The sequence below is a fragment of the Grammomys surdaster genome, unplaced genomic scaffold, assembly GCF_004785775.1.
Source record: "Grammomys surdaster isolate TR1022 unplaced genomic scaffold, NIH_TR_1.0 338, whole genome shotgun sequence".
In the NCBI taxonomy this organism is placed as follows: domain Eukaryota; kingdom Metazoa; phylum Chordata; class Mammalia; order Rodentia; family Muridae; genus Grammomys; species Grammomys surdaster.
This window is the reverse complement of record NW_021604757.1, coordinates 3,106,869-3,126,894: the sequence shown is the minus strand read 5'-3', so window position 1 is coordinate 3,126,894 and position 20,026 is coordinate 3,106,869. Positions and strand designations below refer to the sequence as shown.

The 20,026-nt window shown below is 41.9% G+C and overlaps 1 protein-coding gene across 2 annotated transcripts in view; it reads right to left on the bottom strand.

Moving 5' to 3' along the window:
* CUNH11orf49 (chromosome unknown C11orf49 homolog) overlaps positions 1–20,026 on the bottom strand; it is a 165,476-nt gene that overhangs the window by 86,787 nt on the left and 58,663 nt on the right. For both annotated transcript variants that reach the window (XM_028778467.1, XM_028778468.1), the window contains exon 3: positions 14,960–15,090. In XM_028778467.1, the coding sequence (XP_028634300.1) occupies positions 14,960–15,090 (131 nt within the window). The remainder of the gene's footprint in view (positions 1–14,959; positions 15,091–20,026) is intronic.

The following is a 20,026-nucleotide window of genomic DNA, read 5'->3' as shown; positions in this document are numbered from 1 at the left end:
TATTTCTGTCTATCTTTCTTTCCTTCTTCTCCTCCTCTTTTTTTTAACCTTTTATTTATTCATTTATTTATTTTAAAGACAGAGTCTTACTCTGTACCCTGAGTGAACTGGAAGTTCTATGTTAACCAGGCTGGCTGTGAACTCACAGTTTCTTCTTCTGACTCTCATGTGCTGGGATTACAGGCGTGTGTAATCATACCTGGCTATATTTCTATCTTAAAGTAAACCCATCAAATATAGGTTTACCAAGTACAATTTTATAAGGCAGGGACACATGCTGTCATAGTAATAACCTTGGATAAAATGTTGGTGATATATCAAAACAGGATTTGGAATCTACGTGAAAAAGGAAATTACTTTCTGAAACTGAAGAAAAGCACATGTCATGCTAATTAGTGGGTGCAACTCACTACATCAATCCTCGAGATGTAGGCTTAAAACTGGCAACACACTTGCTACAGTTCTTTTTTTTTTTTTTTTTTTTGGTTTTTCGAGACAGGGTTTCTCTGTGTAGCCCTGGCTGTCCTGGAACTCACTCTGTAGACCAGGCTAGCCTCGAACTCTCGAACTCAGAAATCCACCTGCCTCTGCCTCCCAAGTGCTGGGATTAAAGGTGTGTGCCACCACAGCCTGGCGTCCTACAGTTCTATGTAGACCAGAAATCTAAGATCCAAGTGCCAGCAGAGCTGTGTTGGCAAACGATCTCTCTCTCTCTCTCTCTCTCTCTCTCTCTCTCTCTCTCTCTGGTTTGTAGATTTTTTTCTGTCCTCACAGCAAAGGGAGGGGGAGGGAGAGGAGGAGTGGACAAGGAGCTGAAAAAGGCACTGGTCCTATCAGATCCGTCTACAAGCATGACCTCAGTTAACTGTACTGCTTGCTAATAGACTAGAATTCCAAATGCAAAGAGGTCAGGACTTCAAATTAGGAGTTTTAAAGAACATAACTCAGTCTGTAACAGTCTTTTGGATATACAATTTTAAAAAAACAAAAAACAAAACAAGCAATACTATTAAGCAACTCATACATAATCCTGTATGATACTTTGGTGTTCTGCTGGCAGTGTATGCAGCTCAAAGTTAAATCTCTTGCCTAGCATGTGAATAGTTCTGGTTTCAATCCTGAGCATCACCCAGTGATGATAATGGAGGAGGAAGAAGAAGGGGAAAAAGAAAGACATGGATACCTTTATTTTTCTATGTATGTGTGTAGGTATGTACAGATGCATGTACATGTATGTGTGCAAGAGTGTAGTGACCAGAGGTTTTCTCCAAAGTGATCATTCTTCACTGAGGAATTCATCTCAAATGAATTACCACTTCCTTTTTGAACATCTGAATTATCAAGTAGTTAGACAAAATGATTGGAATGGAAACCAGAATGTTAAAGACAAGTCTGCCAACATCTGGGGCTGTTTGTATGTGTGATATGCTTCTGTCCTGAAAGCAGATCCTGGAAAGCTTTGCCTCTAAGGCTGGGGATTTTGTTTTGCTTTGATTTTTTTTTCTTTTAGGCAGGGATTCTTTGTGTAGTCCTGGCTGTCCCAGAACTCGCTTTGTAGACCAGGCTGGCTTCCTTTACCTCTTGAGTGCTGGGATTAATAGGCGTGCACCACTACACCCAGCCAGAGTGAATTTCTTAAGGAATATGAGTAGAGACTAGGGGTGTAGCTACCTCTGCCACTTTTATCCAGCATAGTAGATGGCATTCCAATCAGACCAGTGAGATCGGATGCAAGTGAGACACTAACCCACATAAAATAAAATAGTATCAAGGAGACCTCTGGCCTCTCCACATGTATGTACATGTACACACCCCATGCATACACCACACTTACAAACAGAACAGAAGATAAGCATTAATGAAGAAGAGAACAAACTGAAGCCTCTTGCACTGCTGGTGCAGCTGCTATGGAAACCAGTAAAGCAGACACTCAAAATAGTTATGATTACCGCAATTAAGCAGTAACTTAGCTTCTAGTTACATGCCCAAAAGAACTGAAAGCAAGGATTCAGACAAAATTACTCATGTACCCGTGTGCTTAGTAGTATTACCCACATTAGTGAAAATACAGAAATAATCTAAATGTAGGGTAACAAGAAACCACAGATGGATAAAATGTGGTGTCTCTCCACTGTGGAATATTGTTCAGCCAACAAGAAAACTGAATTCTGAAACACGTTACAACACAAATGATCTTGAAACCAAAAGGCTAAATGGAAAATAAAATAGCCACTAAAAGGTAATCATTGTACAGTAACACATATGTGATGTACCCAGGACAGTCATGTAGGCTAGGACTGAAGACTAAAGGTGGGTGCCAGGGACTAGCACTACAGAAAGGAAGTAACTAACGAGCACAGTCTCGGGTTTTCAGATGGAAAGGGTTCTAGCATTGGCAGTAACAAGAGTGCGCCAGGCGGTGGTGGCGCACGCCTTTAATCCCAGCACTTGGGAGGCAGAGGCAGGTGGATTTCTGAGTTCGAGAGTTCGAGGCTAGCCTGGTCTACAGAGTGAATTCCAGGACAGCCAGGGCTACACAGAGAAACCCTGTCTCAAAAAATCAAACAAACAAACAAACAAACAAAAAAGAGTGCAAATATTTCTCAGTGTCACAGAACCAGACATAAAACAATACATAAATGCTAAATATTAAGACATAGTTTGCCAGAGTGAAAATAAAAACATGGTCTGGAGAGATGGCTCAGAGAACTCAAGTTTGGTTTCCAGCACACAGGTCAGGTGGCTCACAACCTCCTCTAACTCCAGCTTTAGAAGATCTGGTGTCCTCTTCAGGACTGCACATGCACTCACATATATGTAGCATACAGACACATATACACACATAAACAAAGACAAAAATCTTAAGAAGAAGAAAGTGTTAGGACTTGCGTCTGAACTCCCAAAGCCAACATAAAAAAAAAGTGTGTCCAGGCATATGGCATGCCAAGACAGAAGATGGAGATGATGGATCCTGGACCTCACTGCCTAGCTAGCCTAGCCTATGCCTGGTAAATTTCCAGACCAATGAGAGACTCTGTCTGAAACAAAAGGTGTGTGAGTAACAACTCTTAATGTTGTCCTCTGACCTGCACACGCACACATGAACATACCTTCTCACACATGCACACCCCACCCTCCTTCAATGTTTAGAACGGACCAGGCCCAGTTTTAAGATGCAATTATTTCTATGATCTCTTTTAATGATAATGTTTCACAGGAAACCATAATAACACGGGGAAAAGGAAATGAGAATCTAGTTTGAGAAATAAGCTTGTGGTTCCCATCTTCTCAATTAAGACTGTATGTAACTCTGCCTTTCAGTGATTCTGCAGGAACCAAAATGCTCTAGCAACAGAGGCAAACAAAGAGAAGCGGGGAGCCTGAGCAGGTGAGACTGGGCAGCAGGCCGTGGTAAATCTGAGGCCACAGGCCTGTCTGACTGGAGCAGCTGCAGCTCCTCCCTGAGGATCTGGCTCCCTCAGGAATGTGGGCATGGTTCTGGGAGGATTTTTCCACTCTTCAAGTGACGTTACTCTCGAGATTTTTATGTGTAATGTTGGCATCTAAGTTTTTAAATGCATTTTTAGTACTGTAAGCCAAAGGAAGATATCTGCAAGCCAAGGCATGTACAGTTGGATAACCACTAGTTTGTGATGTCTTTCAGAACATCTAGAATACACAAGAAGGAGTAGAGTGTGCATCTTTAATCCTGCTACTTAAAAGGCAGAGGCAGGAGGGTCTTTACAAGTGGAGGCTATCCTGATCTACATAGGTAGAGTCCTAGGTCAGCCAGGGATACATAGAAAGACCCTAAAAGAAGAAGAAAGAAAAGAAAAAAGAAAAAAAAAGGAGTTTCTTCTCATTAATTTTAAGGTTTGGATACAGTTAATGAGCTAAATCATCCAAATCATTCATTTAGGTGTATGTAAATTAATTCAGTAGTACATAACTACAATTAAAGTATAATTCAAAATGACTTAAGTACAATACTGCTTGCTAGTGACGCTCTTAGAGCATGAACTCCAGTGCCTCTGTGTGGCTGGTACAGAACTAGTAGCCATGATTACATTATTTTATTCTGAGACATGATCTCACTATCTTGCCTCAACTGGTCTTGAACTCCTGGGCTCAAATGATCCTCTTACCTCAGTCTCCCAAGTACTTAGGACTACAGTTTCAAATCACCACGACAGACAATGAAACACAGTAAGACCCTGTCTTTAAAAAAAAAAAAAAGCCCACAAAGTTCCTATAAGATATAGAAAAGTTAAGGAAAAACAGATTTCCATAGCCAAGCCTACCCTCAAATAAAACGGATAATAATATAATCTTTTTAAGAATATGTCCTCTGGATGTGAGAGTCCGGGAAACAGTGAGCCTTCATGTTAAATAGGAAACCATTTACCTACATCGGGATGTAGAGACATAATTACTGGCAAAATTACTAAGGGTCGTGACCTCATAAATCTTACAGTCTCATACAAGAGACAGACATTAAATGGTGTCATCTAAATAAACACCATGTAAGGAACCATAAAAAATGATAAGACTGAAAAAATACATGAAAGAAAGCCAGAGAGATGGTCCAGAGGTTCGGAGCACTTCCTACTCTTTCAAAGGACCTGAGTTTGGTTCCTACCACCCATATGGGCAGCTTATAACTGCCAGCAACTCCAGAGGATCTGACAACCTTCTGGGCTCTGAGGGCATGAACACACACACACATGAGGATCATTTCATAGATACACATACACACACATAAACAAAATAAATATGTAAAAATATACAGACAGATAGGACTGGTAAGATGACTGGGTAAAGGCACTTGCTACCAAGCCCAATGACCTGAGTTTGATCACTGGAATCCACATGTGGCTTCCACACATGCACCACGACATGCATAAGTATGATATGCACAAGTACATGCACGTGCATGCACACGCGTGTGCGCACACACACACACAGAGCATAAAATCCAAACAAACAAATAAACAGAAAATTAAAAAATATGTAGAATGCCGGGTGTGGTGACTCATGCCTTTAATCCCAGCAGGCAGGTAGATCTCTGAGTTCACGAATAGGCTGGTCTTCTATAGAGAGAGTTCCCAGACAGCCAGGGCTACACAGAGAAACTTGCCTCAAAAACCCATTTATCTATATCTATACCTATATCTATATCTAGCTAGCCACTGATAGACCAATCAATTGATATAGATATGGTTTATATAGCTATGGTTATAAATGTTATATATGCTCTAATTACACACAGATATATGGTCTGATTGGATATAGATATGGTCTGATTATATCATATGGTCTGTATATACATACATATACATGTATATCAGAAAAAGAGTCCTGGAAGGTCGTAATTTAGATGAGAAAGGGTGTTAAAGAGAAGGCCTCTCAAGGAGCTGACCTTTAAACCCAGACCCGAGAGGATAAAGGAGGTTAGCAACCCAAGGGTCCTGTGAACCGAGGGTGAGGAGGTTTGAGTGGGAGAGGAGATGGTCACAAAAGCATTCCAGAAATATTTGTCTGACATGTGTGACAGACCCAAATAATTGAAATGGGGAAAAATTAAATAGAGGAAAAGACTAAGTTATTAAGGGTCTGGAGGTGAAAATTTTGAGGCAACAGACATTGTCAAATTTTTTTCTAGAGAAAATTTTCTGAAGAAATGAAAATGAAAAAGGAAATGCAAATAAAAGAGGCAATAAGGAGCAGGAACTCAGGGACGTGCCTGCTGCCTGTGTCTGCTGTCCACCCTCGTTCTGGGGAACGCGGAAAGGGTCACTCTGCATGCAGCAGTTAATAAGAGTCTGGACAGTCTTAGCTGAGCCTTACCTGTCTGCACATCCCCTCAAAGTCACCCAACTTGATGTTGAATATTTTAGAAAAATTAGAATATTTTTAAAATCATGTAATTAGATGGCAAAGATTTTGATTCCTAGAATGTGAGCTCTAAAACTAGGGATTTTTGTCTCTGATTACAAGACTATAACTCTATGACAATGAGTAAGAATTTCTGCCTGAACATCAGGACACCCAGGAGGAGTTCCAGAGAGGAGCCAGTACTGACTGCAGAAGTCAGAGGCCTGGGCCCAGACCATTAGCTCACTGCAATGAACATCTGCAAGTGAAGATGCGTGGACAGAGGGGCAGACTGTGGGACAAACTGTGACAAGTGAAGATGCGTGGACAGAGGGGCAGATTGTGGGACACACTGAGACACTACAGCTTCCATAACGAGATTTTTTTTTTCTTTTGGAAGGGAGGTTGCATGGACAGAAGGTGGGTATGAAGGGATGGGGAGATGAGTAGGAATGGGGTGCATGATGTAAATCCAATTAAAAAGTTAAAAAAAGAAATTCTGCCTAAATAGTGTGATTCACAACGTGTATAGAATGAATCTGCCCAGACCATGAAGACAAAGCCACAGCAAGCTAGGGATGAAATTCAGAGAAGGAAGAGAAAGATGAAAGGAAGAAAGAAATAAAATTAGATATTTTATTTCTTATTTAAGAACGCATTTTATGTAACCCAGGCTAACCTTGAACGTCTATACTTTTACACCTACCTCCTAAGAGGTAACTGACAAGATTTTTTATTGTGGCATTCATTCATTTTAAAGAAAGATTTATTTTATTTTTTGTATGTGTGTATGCATATGTCCGTGTGAGTCCGAACATGTGGATGCAGAGCCTGTGATGGCTCCAGGAGGGCATCAGGTCCTCGGGGCTGCAGTCACAGGTGGTTGTGAACAACCTGACAGGGCTACCAGGAACCGAACTTGGTCCTCTGGAAGAGCAGCAATTCTCTTAACATTAGAGCCCCCTCTCTAGTCCCTGGCACTCATTTGTACCTTTTTCCTACCCCCACCTAATCAATCATCATATTTTATCAAAACTTCCCCTTAACCAGCGCTCCAGATCTGCAGCTATTGAGGGTCTCTGTTTCCTAACTGGTTTCTGCCTTCAGTCTTAGTTAGCTGCCTGGCACTCTTTCCCACACTTCTCAGTGATAGGGCTCCACTAACTTCAGGAGAAAGCGTGCACTTCTTTTTAGGACGATGAAACCCTCATAACTGGGTCATAAGCATTCAGGCAGTCCAGCAGAGTGTTACAAACTCGGCCTTTGTGAATATGAGTTGTGCTGCTTAGAAAGCTTTGTGGCCGGCCAGCAAGATGCAGCACTGGCACTTGCCTGAGATGGATCCCTGGAATCTACACAGAGGGGTAAGGAGTTTTCTTTTATCTCCACCCTAGAACACGTTCATGCATGTGCACACACACACACACACACACCACCACCACCACCACCACCATCATCATTATTAATTAGTTAATTTTTAAAACCTTCATGATATGCACTTTTAATTCTTTGGTTTTCTGCTTCTTAATGTGGAAAGGGGAAGCAATCATACTGACTCGTGTTTGCTCTGATGTTTAAATGACTATGTGTACAACAGTTTCTCTGGCTGACACGTAATAAGCACTTAGCATTATTTCCTTTTACTCTACAATGAAAGTTTTCTCTTATATGTTAAACCCTGTCAAGGATGAACTTTCTATCATTTTCCAAAGGAATCATTTCATGTCTCATGCTTTCAAAATCTTATTTGCTGATGCTTCATATAGAATTATATAGGGTTATATAGTGTTGTCCTTTGTGAACTGCTTAGTTCACCAAGTCTAATGTCTCAGAGTTTCTAGGGCTGAGGCTGCACTTCAGGTTGGTAGAATGCTTGCCTACCAGGCACAGACCCTGGGGCTGATCCTCAGCACTGCTTAAAACTGGCTTGGTGGTGCCTGCCTGTGACCCTATCACTCAGGGGGCAGATGCAGAAGAGTCATAAACTCAAGGCTATCCTTGGCTACCTACTGAGTTCAAGGCCAGATGAGCTACAAGAGTCCCATTCTTAAAACAAAACTAACCAACAAGCCAAACAAACAAACAAACAAAAAACCAAATGAATAGCAATCATAATTTAAAGAAAGATTAAAGGTCAGATAACACCACCCCCAGTCACTTTTTAGAAGATGTTTTTATTTTTATGTGCATATATGTGTGTAGGGATGTGTGCGTATGAGTACAAGGTGCCCTAGGAAGCAATGGCTTGCAATGGAGTTTGACTTATAGGCAGATGTGAGCTGCCCAACACGGGTGCAGATAAGGGAACTCAGATTCTCCTCTAGAGTGACACTATATCTTAAGCACTGCACTACCTCTCAAGCAGTGCCTCACAATAACTTCTACTGATAGTACACCACGTTCACACATGGAAAGTCGGAAGGTCATTAAGTCCGACCACTACACAAGGTACATTACAGTCAAGTTACTTATGGATCAGATTAATGCTCTGCTCTGCTTTGGTTTTCGGAGCTGGGATTGAACCCAGGGCCATGTGCAGGCATGTATTAAAGCCCTGAGCTACACCTCACCCCTTAATACTGTGCTTTCAAGCCGTTCTGATTCTTACCCAGTAAACACCAAGTATATTTTGAGGTCTTTCCATCTGACTGGAATGTCTGGTTGTCTGTTTTCTGGTGGTTCTTTAAACCCATAAAATGTACAATGTTTGTAGCTAGAGATTCACGTATCCCTGAATGACCTTTCACATTCATAGTCTAGCCTGCAAAGTCTGGCCACCTCAACCTCCCTACCCCAATCTTACCTGTGTAACTCCAGAGAACTGCCCTGCTCTTTGCATGTCTATTGCCTTATACTGTCACTGACTCTCAGATGGGAAGCCTGTAATCCTGTAATCCCGGCCTTGGAGAGGTGGAGGCAGGGGGACTGGAGTTCATGGTCATCTTTGGCTACAGAAGAACTTTGAAGCCAACCTGAGATTCTTGAGACCCCATCGCAAATCAAACAACAAAGGGTACAAAGTGAGGCCCAGTCACAAAACAAATAAATGGAGAGATAATAAAATAAAAGACAGAAAGAAGAGGGAAGGAAATGCCGGGAGGTAATGGTGCTCACCTTTAATCCCAGCACTCGGGAGGCAGAGACAGGTGGATCTTTTGAGTTCGAGGCCAGACTGGATGACAGGGTGAGTTCCAGGCCAGGCAGGACTACACAGAGAAACCTTGCCTCAAACAACAACAACAACAATAACAACAAAAGAAAGAAAAAGAGAAAAGAAGAGCAGAGCAGAGAGCAGAGAGCAGAGCAGAGCGCAGAGAGAGCAGAGAGCAGAGCAGAGCGCAGAGAGAGCAGAGAGCAGAGCAGAGCGCAGAGCAGAGAGAGCAGAGAGCAGAGAGAGCAGAGAGAGCAGAGAGCAGAGAGCAGAGCAGAGAGAGCAGAGAGAGCAGAGAGCAGTGCAGAGAGCAGAGCAGAGAGAGCAGAGAGCAGAGAGAGCAGAGAGAGCAGAGAGCAGAGAGCAGAGAGCAGAGCAGGAAACTACAACTGCTTCAGTCACCACTGTGACCACTGCTGGGAAACAGCATGTGACAATAGTTGTTTCAGATAACATCTGCTTTTTTAATTGTTTGTGATGTGATGACAATTCTCTTGTTAGATACTTCTTCATAGTAGAAGCATCTATGGTTATTTTATTCACCAAAAATATATATCAAATATGAATTTCTGTTGGTAAAGAACAAAGCCCTTAGCTACATCCTTATAAGAAAGAAACAGAAGAAAAAGCTCTCTGGTGTGGATACTCCCAAACAGAAGGAAAGATTTACTTCAAAAGAATTTCAGTCTTTTCTGGGCTCAGAAAATTCAGATTAATCTCTCCACACTGAAAGAAATACCAAAGCAAGGAGATGAATTTTAAAGGTCTTTTACATTTGAATAGATCTTTCTGCTTCCAAAAGTCTAAAGTTGCCCAGATAGCAAGAGGCTTACTGTAGTGTTCATGAGATTATCTGAAACTCAGACCCAGCAAAATTAGCATCATTCAGAACTCAGTCGTGCAGAAATGACATTGAATTCCTGAACTTGCTAAAAACTGGAAGAAAATGTTTCTTGCTGGTGGAGTCAGCACCCTAAGTTTCTACAGGTGGCTTCATTTTAGAAATGTGCTGCACTCCAGTCTCCTTTGCTACCTCCCAGAAGGTTTGGCCTCTTCCTGCTAATGCTAAAATATGAACATGATGCTTTAAGGAAATTATCTGCAGCAGAACAGCATAGTGCAGCTTGGCTGAGTCAGTGCTGGCATCTAACTGAAGTTGGGAGGTGGGGGGAGGTTAATAAATCTTTTCCTTCCAAGTTCTGCCTCCAGGAGCTTTTGCTCATTCCAGTTTAAAACTTTGGAAGGTGTTCCAAAGTTTCCTGGAAAAAGACAGTATCAAAGTGTTTAAGGAAAGATTTTAGGCACAACTAGATACAAATTTTGCAACTGATCTTTAAGAAATCAGAAGCTGCATAACTGAGAAACCTAGAAACGATTGTCCAGGCTGAAATCAAGGTCTTGTTTATGGCCTGAGAGGATCAGAGAGAATTTGGGAGCTGCTTTCCCTCAGCAGCTGGATGCACCACAGGCAGCTGCGATTAGAAAGATAAAGAAATCCACATCTGCTTAGAGTTCAAATGCTATATGATTCCCCTGTGAAAGTAAATACATTCCTGAAGAGGCCCAATTTCTAAATTAGAAAAAAAAATAAAGCTATTTGGACTGTTTTCCATAGTTATCTCCATATGCCATATCACCAAAACCAATCCAACATTCTTCAACATTACATTCTTCAATGAGTCTCTTATGACTGACCAAGGAACTAAGAAAGGACTAAGAAAGACAGAGTCTGGTGAAATTTTAGACTTCACTTAAACACTCACAGTATATGGTGTCTATGTTTACATAATGACCAGAGAGAGAGAGCTGGTTCACTTAAAAGTTGAGTCCACCTTTCATTCTGTGAAGACAAGGATGTTATTGCCAGCACACCAGATACTTCTTGTGCCCCAGGAAAACAGATACGAGTGATCTCTAGGACTACAAGTCAAGGAAGCAGCAATCAAAGTAGAAGTAGAAGAAAAAGGTTTGTGTGAGCACATCAGTGAATCCAGATCTACCACAGCTTGACAGTGGGCCAACCATGTAGCCCTCCTCCAAGTTAAACAATTCCCATTTATTTATTTCATTTCTTTTCTTCCACAGAGTCCAGATTTTTATTAATGATTTTACTATAGGCTGAAGCATAAGACATAAGAAAGAAGGTGCTCAGAAAGTACGAAACACTTGAGAGTATGGGTGTGAACTTCTCTAACAGGGAGTCATCCAAGTTATACAATTTGATTAGTTACAAAATGGGCAAGATAATGCCCTTATTATCTGTTTGTTAGGATAGTTGAAGTGATCTAATCAGATACTGGACCATTCTTTAACAGTTTGAGTGGCCATGCATAAAGAAGCTGAGCACTGCCCAGAACAGCATCAGGGAGCTTGTAAGCTCAATGAGAAGAGCTGACTGCTATGCCCACCCACTTACCCTAATACAGAGAACCTCTAAAAGTATTTGCTGACTGAGGAAATGACTTAGGCCTTCCCTTTCTTTAAGTTAGGATCTCTATTTAAACTGAATTTTATTCTATTTTATTTTATTCTATTTTATTTTATTTTTGTAAAAGGATCTCTTGTAGCTCATCTGGCCTTGAACTCAGTAGGTAGCCAAGGATAGCCTTGAGTTTATGACTCTTCTGCATCTGCCCCCTGAGTGATAGGGTCACAGGCAGGCACCACCAAGCCAGTTTTAAGCAGTGCTGAGGATCAGCCCCAGGGTCTGTGCCTGGTAGGCAAGCATTCTACCAACCTGAAGTGCAGCCTCAGCCCTAGAAACTCTGAGACATTAGACTTGGTGAACTAAGCAGTTCACAAAGGACAACACTGTGACTCTATATAATTCTATATGAGATAGCCATGAGAGAGAATGGAGGAGCTATCTTTAATAGGTAGGGAATTTCAGTCCTGCAAGGTACAAGAGTGCTAGAGCTGTGAGGTGGTGATGCCTATGAAACAATATGAGCATCATAAAACTGCACATTACAACAGCTAAAATGAGAGTTTTTCTATGTACAGTCTATCACAACTTTTAAAAAGTCAAACAATATTTTCTTTAATAAATCTGTTGTTCATCTATAATATCTGGGGGAGGGCACTAGGAAATGAACCCCTGACCTCCCACCTTCTAAGTAAGTGACTCCCACTGAGCTAAAAGAATTTAGCCTAAATTGCCCAGGCTGTTCTTTGCTTATTCTGTAGCTCAGGGCTACTTAGAGTTCTTCTACTGCAACCTTTAGAGAGCTAGAGTTACAGGCCTGTGCCATTAGACCCAGTTCAACTCCAGTATTCATCCTCAGTTGCCCAGGCCAGGAACCTAGACCTTTACTTCTAACTCATTTTAGATCCCAAGTCTGATCACTAACCAGAGTTGATAACAGAAAGTGCCCTTCCATCTCCATGGACACTACCTACATTTACATTCACACTATACTATGGTCTACTAAGTGTACAGGTATAATGTCTAAAACTATAATATATATACTTATCTTAAAATACATTATCACTGAAAAATGCTAACGATCATCTGAGCCCTTGATGAGGTTTTATTGCTGTTGTTGAAGGGTCCTGCCTCAGTGTTGATGGCTGCTGACCTGCCAAGAGGGTGGTGACTGAGGCTGGGTGGCTGAGGCACATTCTTAAAATAAGACAACAGTGAAATCTGTCACATATATCAGCTCTTCTTTCCATGGAAGATCTCTGTCCCTTTGGATACTGTTTGATAGCACTGTACACACAATGGAGAATCTTTCAAAATTGGACTGAACCCTCTCAAGAACTGGCACTGTCCCAGTAACTGAGTTTGAAGCAGATTCTAAATCCTCTTCTGCATTTCCCACACGATTTGTCTGCCTGTCTCTGGCAGAGAAGACTCACTGTCGAGACAGTTTCTCTGCTCACTCATGAAAAGCAGCAGCTTCTTGCCAGTGTTTGGGATGAGGTCACGTCAGTTGCCTCACACCCACAGGTTCCACAGCCAATTCTAGGTCTCTTGCCATTTCTCTATTTCCGCAGTAACCTTCTCTCCTCAAGACTAGAATGTCTCATGATCATCCAAGCATGTTGGAATCAACTTCTTCCAAACTGTTGCTATTGTTGATATTTGAACCTCCTTCCATGAATCACGAATGATATTTTTGTTGATTTATTTTTTGAAACAGGGTCTCACATAGCCCAGCGTTGCCTTGAACGTAATATGTAGCCAAGGACAAGCCAGAACTGACTTTCCTGTCTTCCTTCTGAGTGCTGTCCTGGAACTGACTCTGTAGACCAGGTTGGCCTTGAACTCAGAGATCCGCCTGGCTCTGCCTTCTGAGGGATGGGACTAAAGGTGTGCAGTACTGGGAGTGACTGCATTAATCAACATGAGATGCATCTTAGCATTGGACTGTTAGGCCACCTTTGAGCAGAGTGATTCAGGACTTGTTCATTAGGCTAACAGCAGCAGGAAGCCTGCAGGGAGAGGTGTCCAGGTGTGCTTAGCACATTACTGTGTATGTATCTTCTGGCTGGACTACAGGCCCTAGGATTTTCAGAATGAGCACTGGCTTCAACTAAAGTTGCAGCTGCATCAGTCCTTAGAGGAGAGGCAGTCTGTCCTCTGAAGCTTTGAACACATGCACTGACTTCTCTTGATCTATGAAAGCTCTGGATGGCATCTTCTTCCAACAGAAAGCTGTTTTTTCTACCTAAAAATCTGCTGTTTTGGGTCACTCTTTGTCAGCTGTCGTTTTGTGACACAGAGGTGGTTTCTTTCCTAAGACCCATGAACTACCCTTTGCTAGCATCAGACATCTGCAGTTTCTCTGAGTCACCAGTTTTGGCTCAAGGGAATATTGTCGTTAGTTTAATCTTATATTCTGACCACTGCTGACCACTAAAGCTTCCTCCTTAGTAGCAGTAAGCTGCTTGTGTTTATGTTCTCTCTCTCTCTCCTCCCTTCCCTTCTTCCTCCCCCCTTCTTCCCTCACTCTTTTCCCTCCCTCCTTACTGTCATTTTCCTTTCTTCCCTATATGTGTTTTAATTTTTTTTATATTTATTTGATGTGTATGGGTGTTTTCCTTTCATGAATATATGTATACCATGTTATGCTTGTTGCCCACAGAGATCAGAAGACAGCATTGGATCTCCTGAAACTGGAGTTACAGAAGGTTGTAAGCCACTGTGTCAGTGCTGGGAACTGAATACAGGTCTTTTGCAAGAGCAACAAGGATTCTCAGTCTCTGAATTTACTCTCAGCCTCCTCTCCCCCATATGTTTTGAAGTCTTGCTATATAGTGCAGGCTACATGAACTCATGAGCCTTCTACCTCAGCGTCTCAAACACTGGGATTAACAGGTATGTGCTACCATGTCCAGCTCAACAGTTGTCTTTTTTTTTCCTACCATATAATTGTATCCCAGAAATATTTCCTTCAGGATTTCTCCTTCACACTCACAATCGGCTGACAGATATTAAAGGCTTTGCTTTGGCTTTTCTCAGGGTTTGATCATTTTTAGGTTCTGATTTCAAGTGATACAATGCTACCCTTTATTTTATTTTTTAGTCCTTCCACACTTAGAGGACACTATAGGGTTAGTAATTGCCTAATTTCAATGTTTGTATCGTGGAGAGCAAAGAGGCCTAAGAAGAGGGAGTGAGATGGGGATGGGGCTCATTGCAGAACATTCAGAACATGTACAGCATTAATGTGAAGTTCATTGTCTTGTACAGGCATCAGTTACGGCACCCAAACAAAAACCGCAGTAAGATCAAAGACCACTTTCAAATATGCACCATTATCTCCAAACATGCATTCCAAACAGCCTGAATGGGTCGCTTTGCAACCTACATAATACACACATCAACACATATCCAATATATAAATGTAATTTTTTAAAGGAAAATGTTTGGAAAGAATAGAAAGGGGGTGGTTGGAAATGGGGCAAAATGGAGTTGCGAACACTTACCACCATTTTTGCCTACAGTTCGGAAGCATCTCCAGAAAGCTCGAAGGAAGGATGCCCTGTTATGAGGTGTGGCTTGTATAAAGCTGAATTCCCGGAAGAGAATGTGAGTTCCTTGGCATACGCTGTTAAAACTGAAAAGAGAAAAAATGAAGAATTCCTCATTAGATGAGACTCAAAAGGCTGGACCCAGAATGGAAAGGTAAAATCAGACAGAACCACTTATGAACAAGGAAGAGGTGTCTGTTTTTTCCACTAACACGACTCTGAACTACAGATTAGATTAAGTCCTCCTATGAGAAAGCCCTCTGGAAAGTCATGTCCACCTCTTCTGAGTGTGCCTCCCAGGGAAGTTTTAAGGTTAACAAAGCATCCTTGTCATTACTTGGATGAAACCACTACTCGAGTTTTCTGGGGAATACTTTTCCCTCCCTCCACTGGCACTGCAAACAGCCTGAACAGGCCTTGCTTCCCTAAAGACATCCTCAGTACTACCCAACCTATCCTGGCTGTTGCAAGGCTGACATGGCTGAAAACAGACCTGGACTGTAGTTTACTTTAGGGCTACTACTGCACTGTGTACACCCCAAGTATAACTCAGAGACACATCCTATGTACCATAGGATATAAAGAATTCCAAAGAAATACTAGAGACCAGTTAAAACAAGGGTAGAAAGTGACCCCCAGATGAGACTAGGAAGTAAAGCCCCAGGGCCCATGTGAGTCACTGTTTAAACTAGGCCAGAGACAGGAGAAAAAATGTATTCTGTTGCCTTGGGGTTTTCCTGCCAAAGAAATAGAAGCTGTAGAGTCCAGTGTAATCTGAAAATGGAAATTCCATAGGAGTATAGGCAATTATCCAGTAATCGTCACCACCAAGGGCAGCTTTTAGACTCCAGAAAACTCCTAAATTCCCTGACGGGAAAATGTCAAGTGTAGAACATGTCCATTTTTGTAGTAACACAGACACTAAGCGGAAGGTGGCAAGCAATGAGGGACATGAGTAATTCCAACTTCCAATTTTCATTTGGTGACCATATAAAAGGAAGGCAGGGATCACTGAACTGAACACATAAGCATCTCAAGAATCATCTAGCACATTTCCCTTCTCACAGACAAGCCCACTCAGGGGATGTCTATCTATCATGCTTAATGGAATATGTTACCATTTAGGATAAAGTCAGTTTTCCTAATATTAACAGTGCTGCAATAAAACACAGATTAAATACTCTTCTCATGGAAAATTACCACAGAAATCAACTTTTAATACACTACAGGGTCAGTTGGGAACATCTGGCAAGATGTGGTGTTAGAGGCTTTTAAAGTTATGAAAGGGTTAATCTGTCCATGAAGTTTATAGCAACGCCATTGTCATTTTACAGAAGGAAAATGAAGAATACAGCAAATGAGCCAACATAGAGAAATGGAGCAGACTACATTTCCAGAAAATGGAGTCTAAAATGATGATGCTGTATCCCAAATTTAGAAAGCTGTTCTGCAAAAAACAGTCCCAATGTGTGTTTTATATTCAGGGCAGAACATTAGTGTCTAGATCATAGAATACAATGTTAAGGAATTAATAATGATGAAATCATATCCTGAGTATCCTGATATTTCTTTAAGTGTGTGTGTGTGTGTGTGTGTGCGTGCACACACATACATGAGACTGCAAGTGCCCACAGAGCCAGAGGTTTTCAATCCCCTTGGAGGTAGAGTTACAAGCAGTTGAGAGTCACCTGATGTGAATGCTAAGAATTAAATTTGGGCCCTTTGTAAGTATGTGCTCTTAACCACTGAGCTATCTCCCAGCCCTTCAGTGTAGTCTGAAATATTACCTCAAATGCAATGTTCTCAAATGCAATAGTCTTTTTGTGATTCTATTCCCAATGCAACACAGGCCCATTATCTCTCATTTATGAGTCTCTAATACAATATGCTTTTTCTATTTTAATTTTTTTTTATATTTATTTATTTATTGTATTGATGAGTACACTGTAGCTGTCTTCAGACACACCAAAAGAGGGCATCCAATCTCATTACGGATGGTTGTGAGCCACCATGTGGTTGCTGGGATTTGAACTCAGGACCTCTGGAAGAGCAGTCAGTGCTCTTAACCGCTGAGCCATCTCTCCAGCCCTATTTTAATTTTTTAATTAACTCCTTACTTACTTATTCATTTATTTGGGATGGAGGGAGACATGTGTGCCATTGCATCCGTGTGGTGGTCAGAGGAGAACATGTGTGAGCTGGTTCTCCTCTAACATATGGGTTCCAGGCATATAGACTCAGGCCGTAAAATCCAGTGTGAAGCTAACTACAGGATGGCTGCTCTCACTGTATTCAAGTTCACTGATACGGATGTCTTGGGTCTCATTAATAAAAGATATAGTATCTTTTATTTGGCGGGTTTTTGTAATAAGGTTTTAATTAAATATAATGGAAGAATCAACACGGAAACTATCACTAATCTTTGAGGAAATACAAATCAAGCACCACTTCCTATCTCCTAGATTGTCTACTAAGAAGGAAGGAGAGAGACAGGTTGGTGAAGATTTGGAGAACCTGGGGCCCTTATACATTATTGAGAAAATACATAGTAGCCTTTCTGGAAAACAATTTTATGGTTTCTCCATAATTCCAGTACTAGTTACATACCCTAAAACAGAGAGCAGAAGAAACATATGTACATCAGAACATGTAGCTGGAGCCTCTGCCACCCCGGTGCTCCTATGAGGAGATAAGAGGTACAGAGACAGGAGAATGCCTAAAAGATTATGGGCTACCCAGCCTGGCTATACAGTAGAAAAACAATAAAGAGACTGTCTCAAAACAGGTGGGGGGTGAGGACCAACGCCCAATACTGTCAGCTGACTTTCACATGCACTCTGTTGCACACCTGTGGCCACATTCATACGCACAAATGCACACAACAAACACAAGAAGGAGGAAATTCTTAGGCAAAATAAGGTTGTGTCTAGAAACACTTTAAGGAAAAGACATGCTTTTTTTAAATTTTGTGTTTTTCTTATCAGTTTTTTGTTGTTTAAAGACCATTCCTATTGCTTTCTTTGTCTCACTGAGCCCCCTAGCCATGCTTACTGGCTAGCTTCCTTCCATTAGTTTTCTCATGTAGGCTGGGATGTCAGTGCATGAACACATCTTGAATGGGAGGTATTCCCTGTCACCAAGGAGCAAACAAAATCATCCAGGTCTTACAGAGGATGACTTTATCCTCTATAACAACACGATGACGTCACAGGCCCTGTTGCTGAGTTCCTGCATAGCATGAACCACTGGGTATTCAGATTTCACTAGGAAAACTTGTTCTTTCAGTTTAGCTGAAAGACTGGAGTTTTGTTCTTCAAAAAATTGGCAAACCCTAAAGATAAGTTCCTCTGTACAAATTGGTCCCTGAAGTAACAATTCCTGGATTTGTTCTTTCCTTCCTTGTGAAGCTCTGATGAGGCCTAAAGCTTTTAAATGTTTTTTTTGCACTGCCTATCTACTACAGAATTTGGCAACAGTAACTTGATGAGAGATGTTGGTGGCGCGTGACCACTCAGCCTATGCTGCAGAACCCTGAAGCAGTTTAGACAACACACTTGCGCACAAGCTGCCTCACTCCCCTGTTCCTTCTCTAGAGCTCCAAAGCCCTTCCCAGTCATGAATTCAGCCAGTATTCCTAATTACTTCACTGTCCTGTGGCCATCTGCCATTCTGCTATTCAAACGTGCAGTATACCTACTATGGGAGAAAGTGAGCGATGATCCTGTGTACAAGGATTTTGACAAAGGTAGTTCTTGGAATGAGCTTCTGTACACAGGTATGAATCAAGAAAGCTACTGGGTTCATTACTGCATTCTCTGAAGCAATGAAGACGTGTAAGTGCACTAGAACACAAAGACCTAGCCAGCTGGATGGCTCAGCAGGTAAAAGTAGGTAAAAGTATCTGCCTTCAAGACTGTCGTCAACCTGGGATCCACTTGCTATGTAAAGAGAACTGACTCTGGCTAGCTGGCATCTGCCCTCCAAATACACTCTATGGCACTTGTATGTATGTATACACACACACACACACACACACACACACACACACAAAGAGAGTGAGAGAGAGAGAGAGAGAGAGAGAGAGAGAGAGAGAGAGGTGGGATGTGGGACACGTGCCCATACACGCACACATATTCTAAACCAATCAATGTGATTTAGAAAAAAACAAAAAACCCAACCCAAATCCAAAGCCTGCCACACTGCAGGTGCAGCTGAGACCCTTTGTCTTCATGTTGTCAATAGTGGCTTATTTACAAGTGGAATATCCAAGATCTTTGGCTTCTAAAATAATTTCCTACTGGGCTATGAAGAGGAGTGCAGATTAGTTAATCCACTTTGGCTCCAGGTGGGTCGAGTGCTGCACCCGCTCAAGAGATCTGGATTCATGAATGAGACACACACACACACATACACACACACACACACACACACACACACATACACACACACACTGCTAAGTTTGATATGCCCTGACTGGCTCAATGGCTGGGCACTTCTAAACCTCCCCGAGCTCAGCAGGTAAGGAGCACTGTCTGATGGCCTGAATGTGATCCCTGGGATCTACGCATTGGAAAGAGAGAACTAACACTTGAATGTTGTCTTCTAGGCCAGGCATGGTAGTGTACATCTTTAATCCCAGTATTTGAAAGGCAGAGGCAGTCAGATCATTATGAGTTTGAGGCCAGCCTGGTCTACATAGTGAGGTCCAAGACCTCACATAGACCTTGTTTGTTGTCTCAAAACAAACAAACAACCCCCACTCCCAAAAAAAAAAAAAAAACGTTGTTTTTCTGACCCCCACGTGTCATACACAGAAAAGTAAATGTAAAACAACAACAATAAATTTTGGAAGAAATTCAGTAGTGGCTGGGAGACAGGGTTTCTCTGTGTAGCCCTGGCTGTCCTGGAACTCACTCTGTAGACCAGGCTGGCCTCGAACTCAGAAATCCGCCTGCCTCTGCCTCCCAAGTGCTGGGATTAAAGGCGTGCGCCACCACTGCCCGGCTGGAAATTGATTCTAAT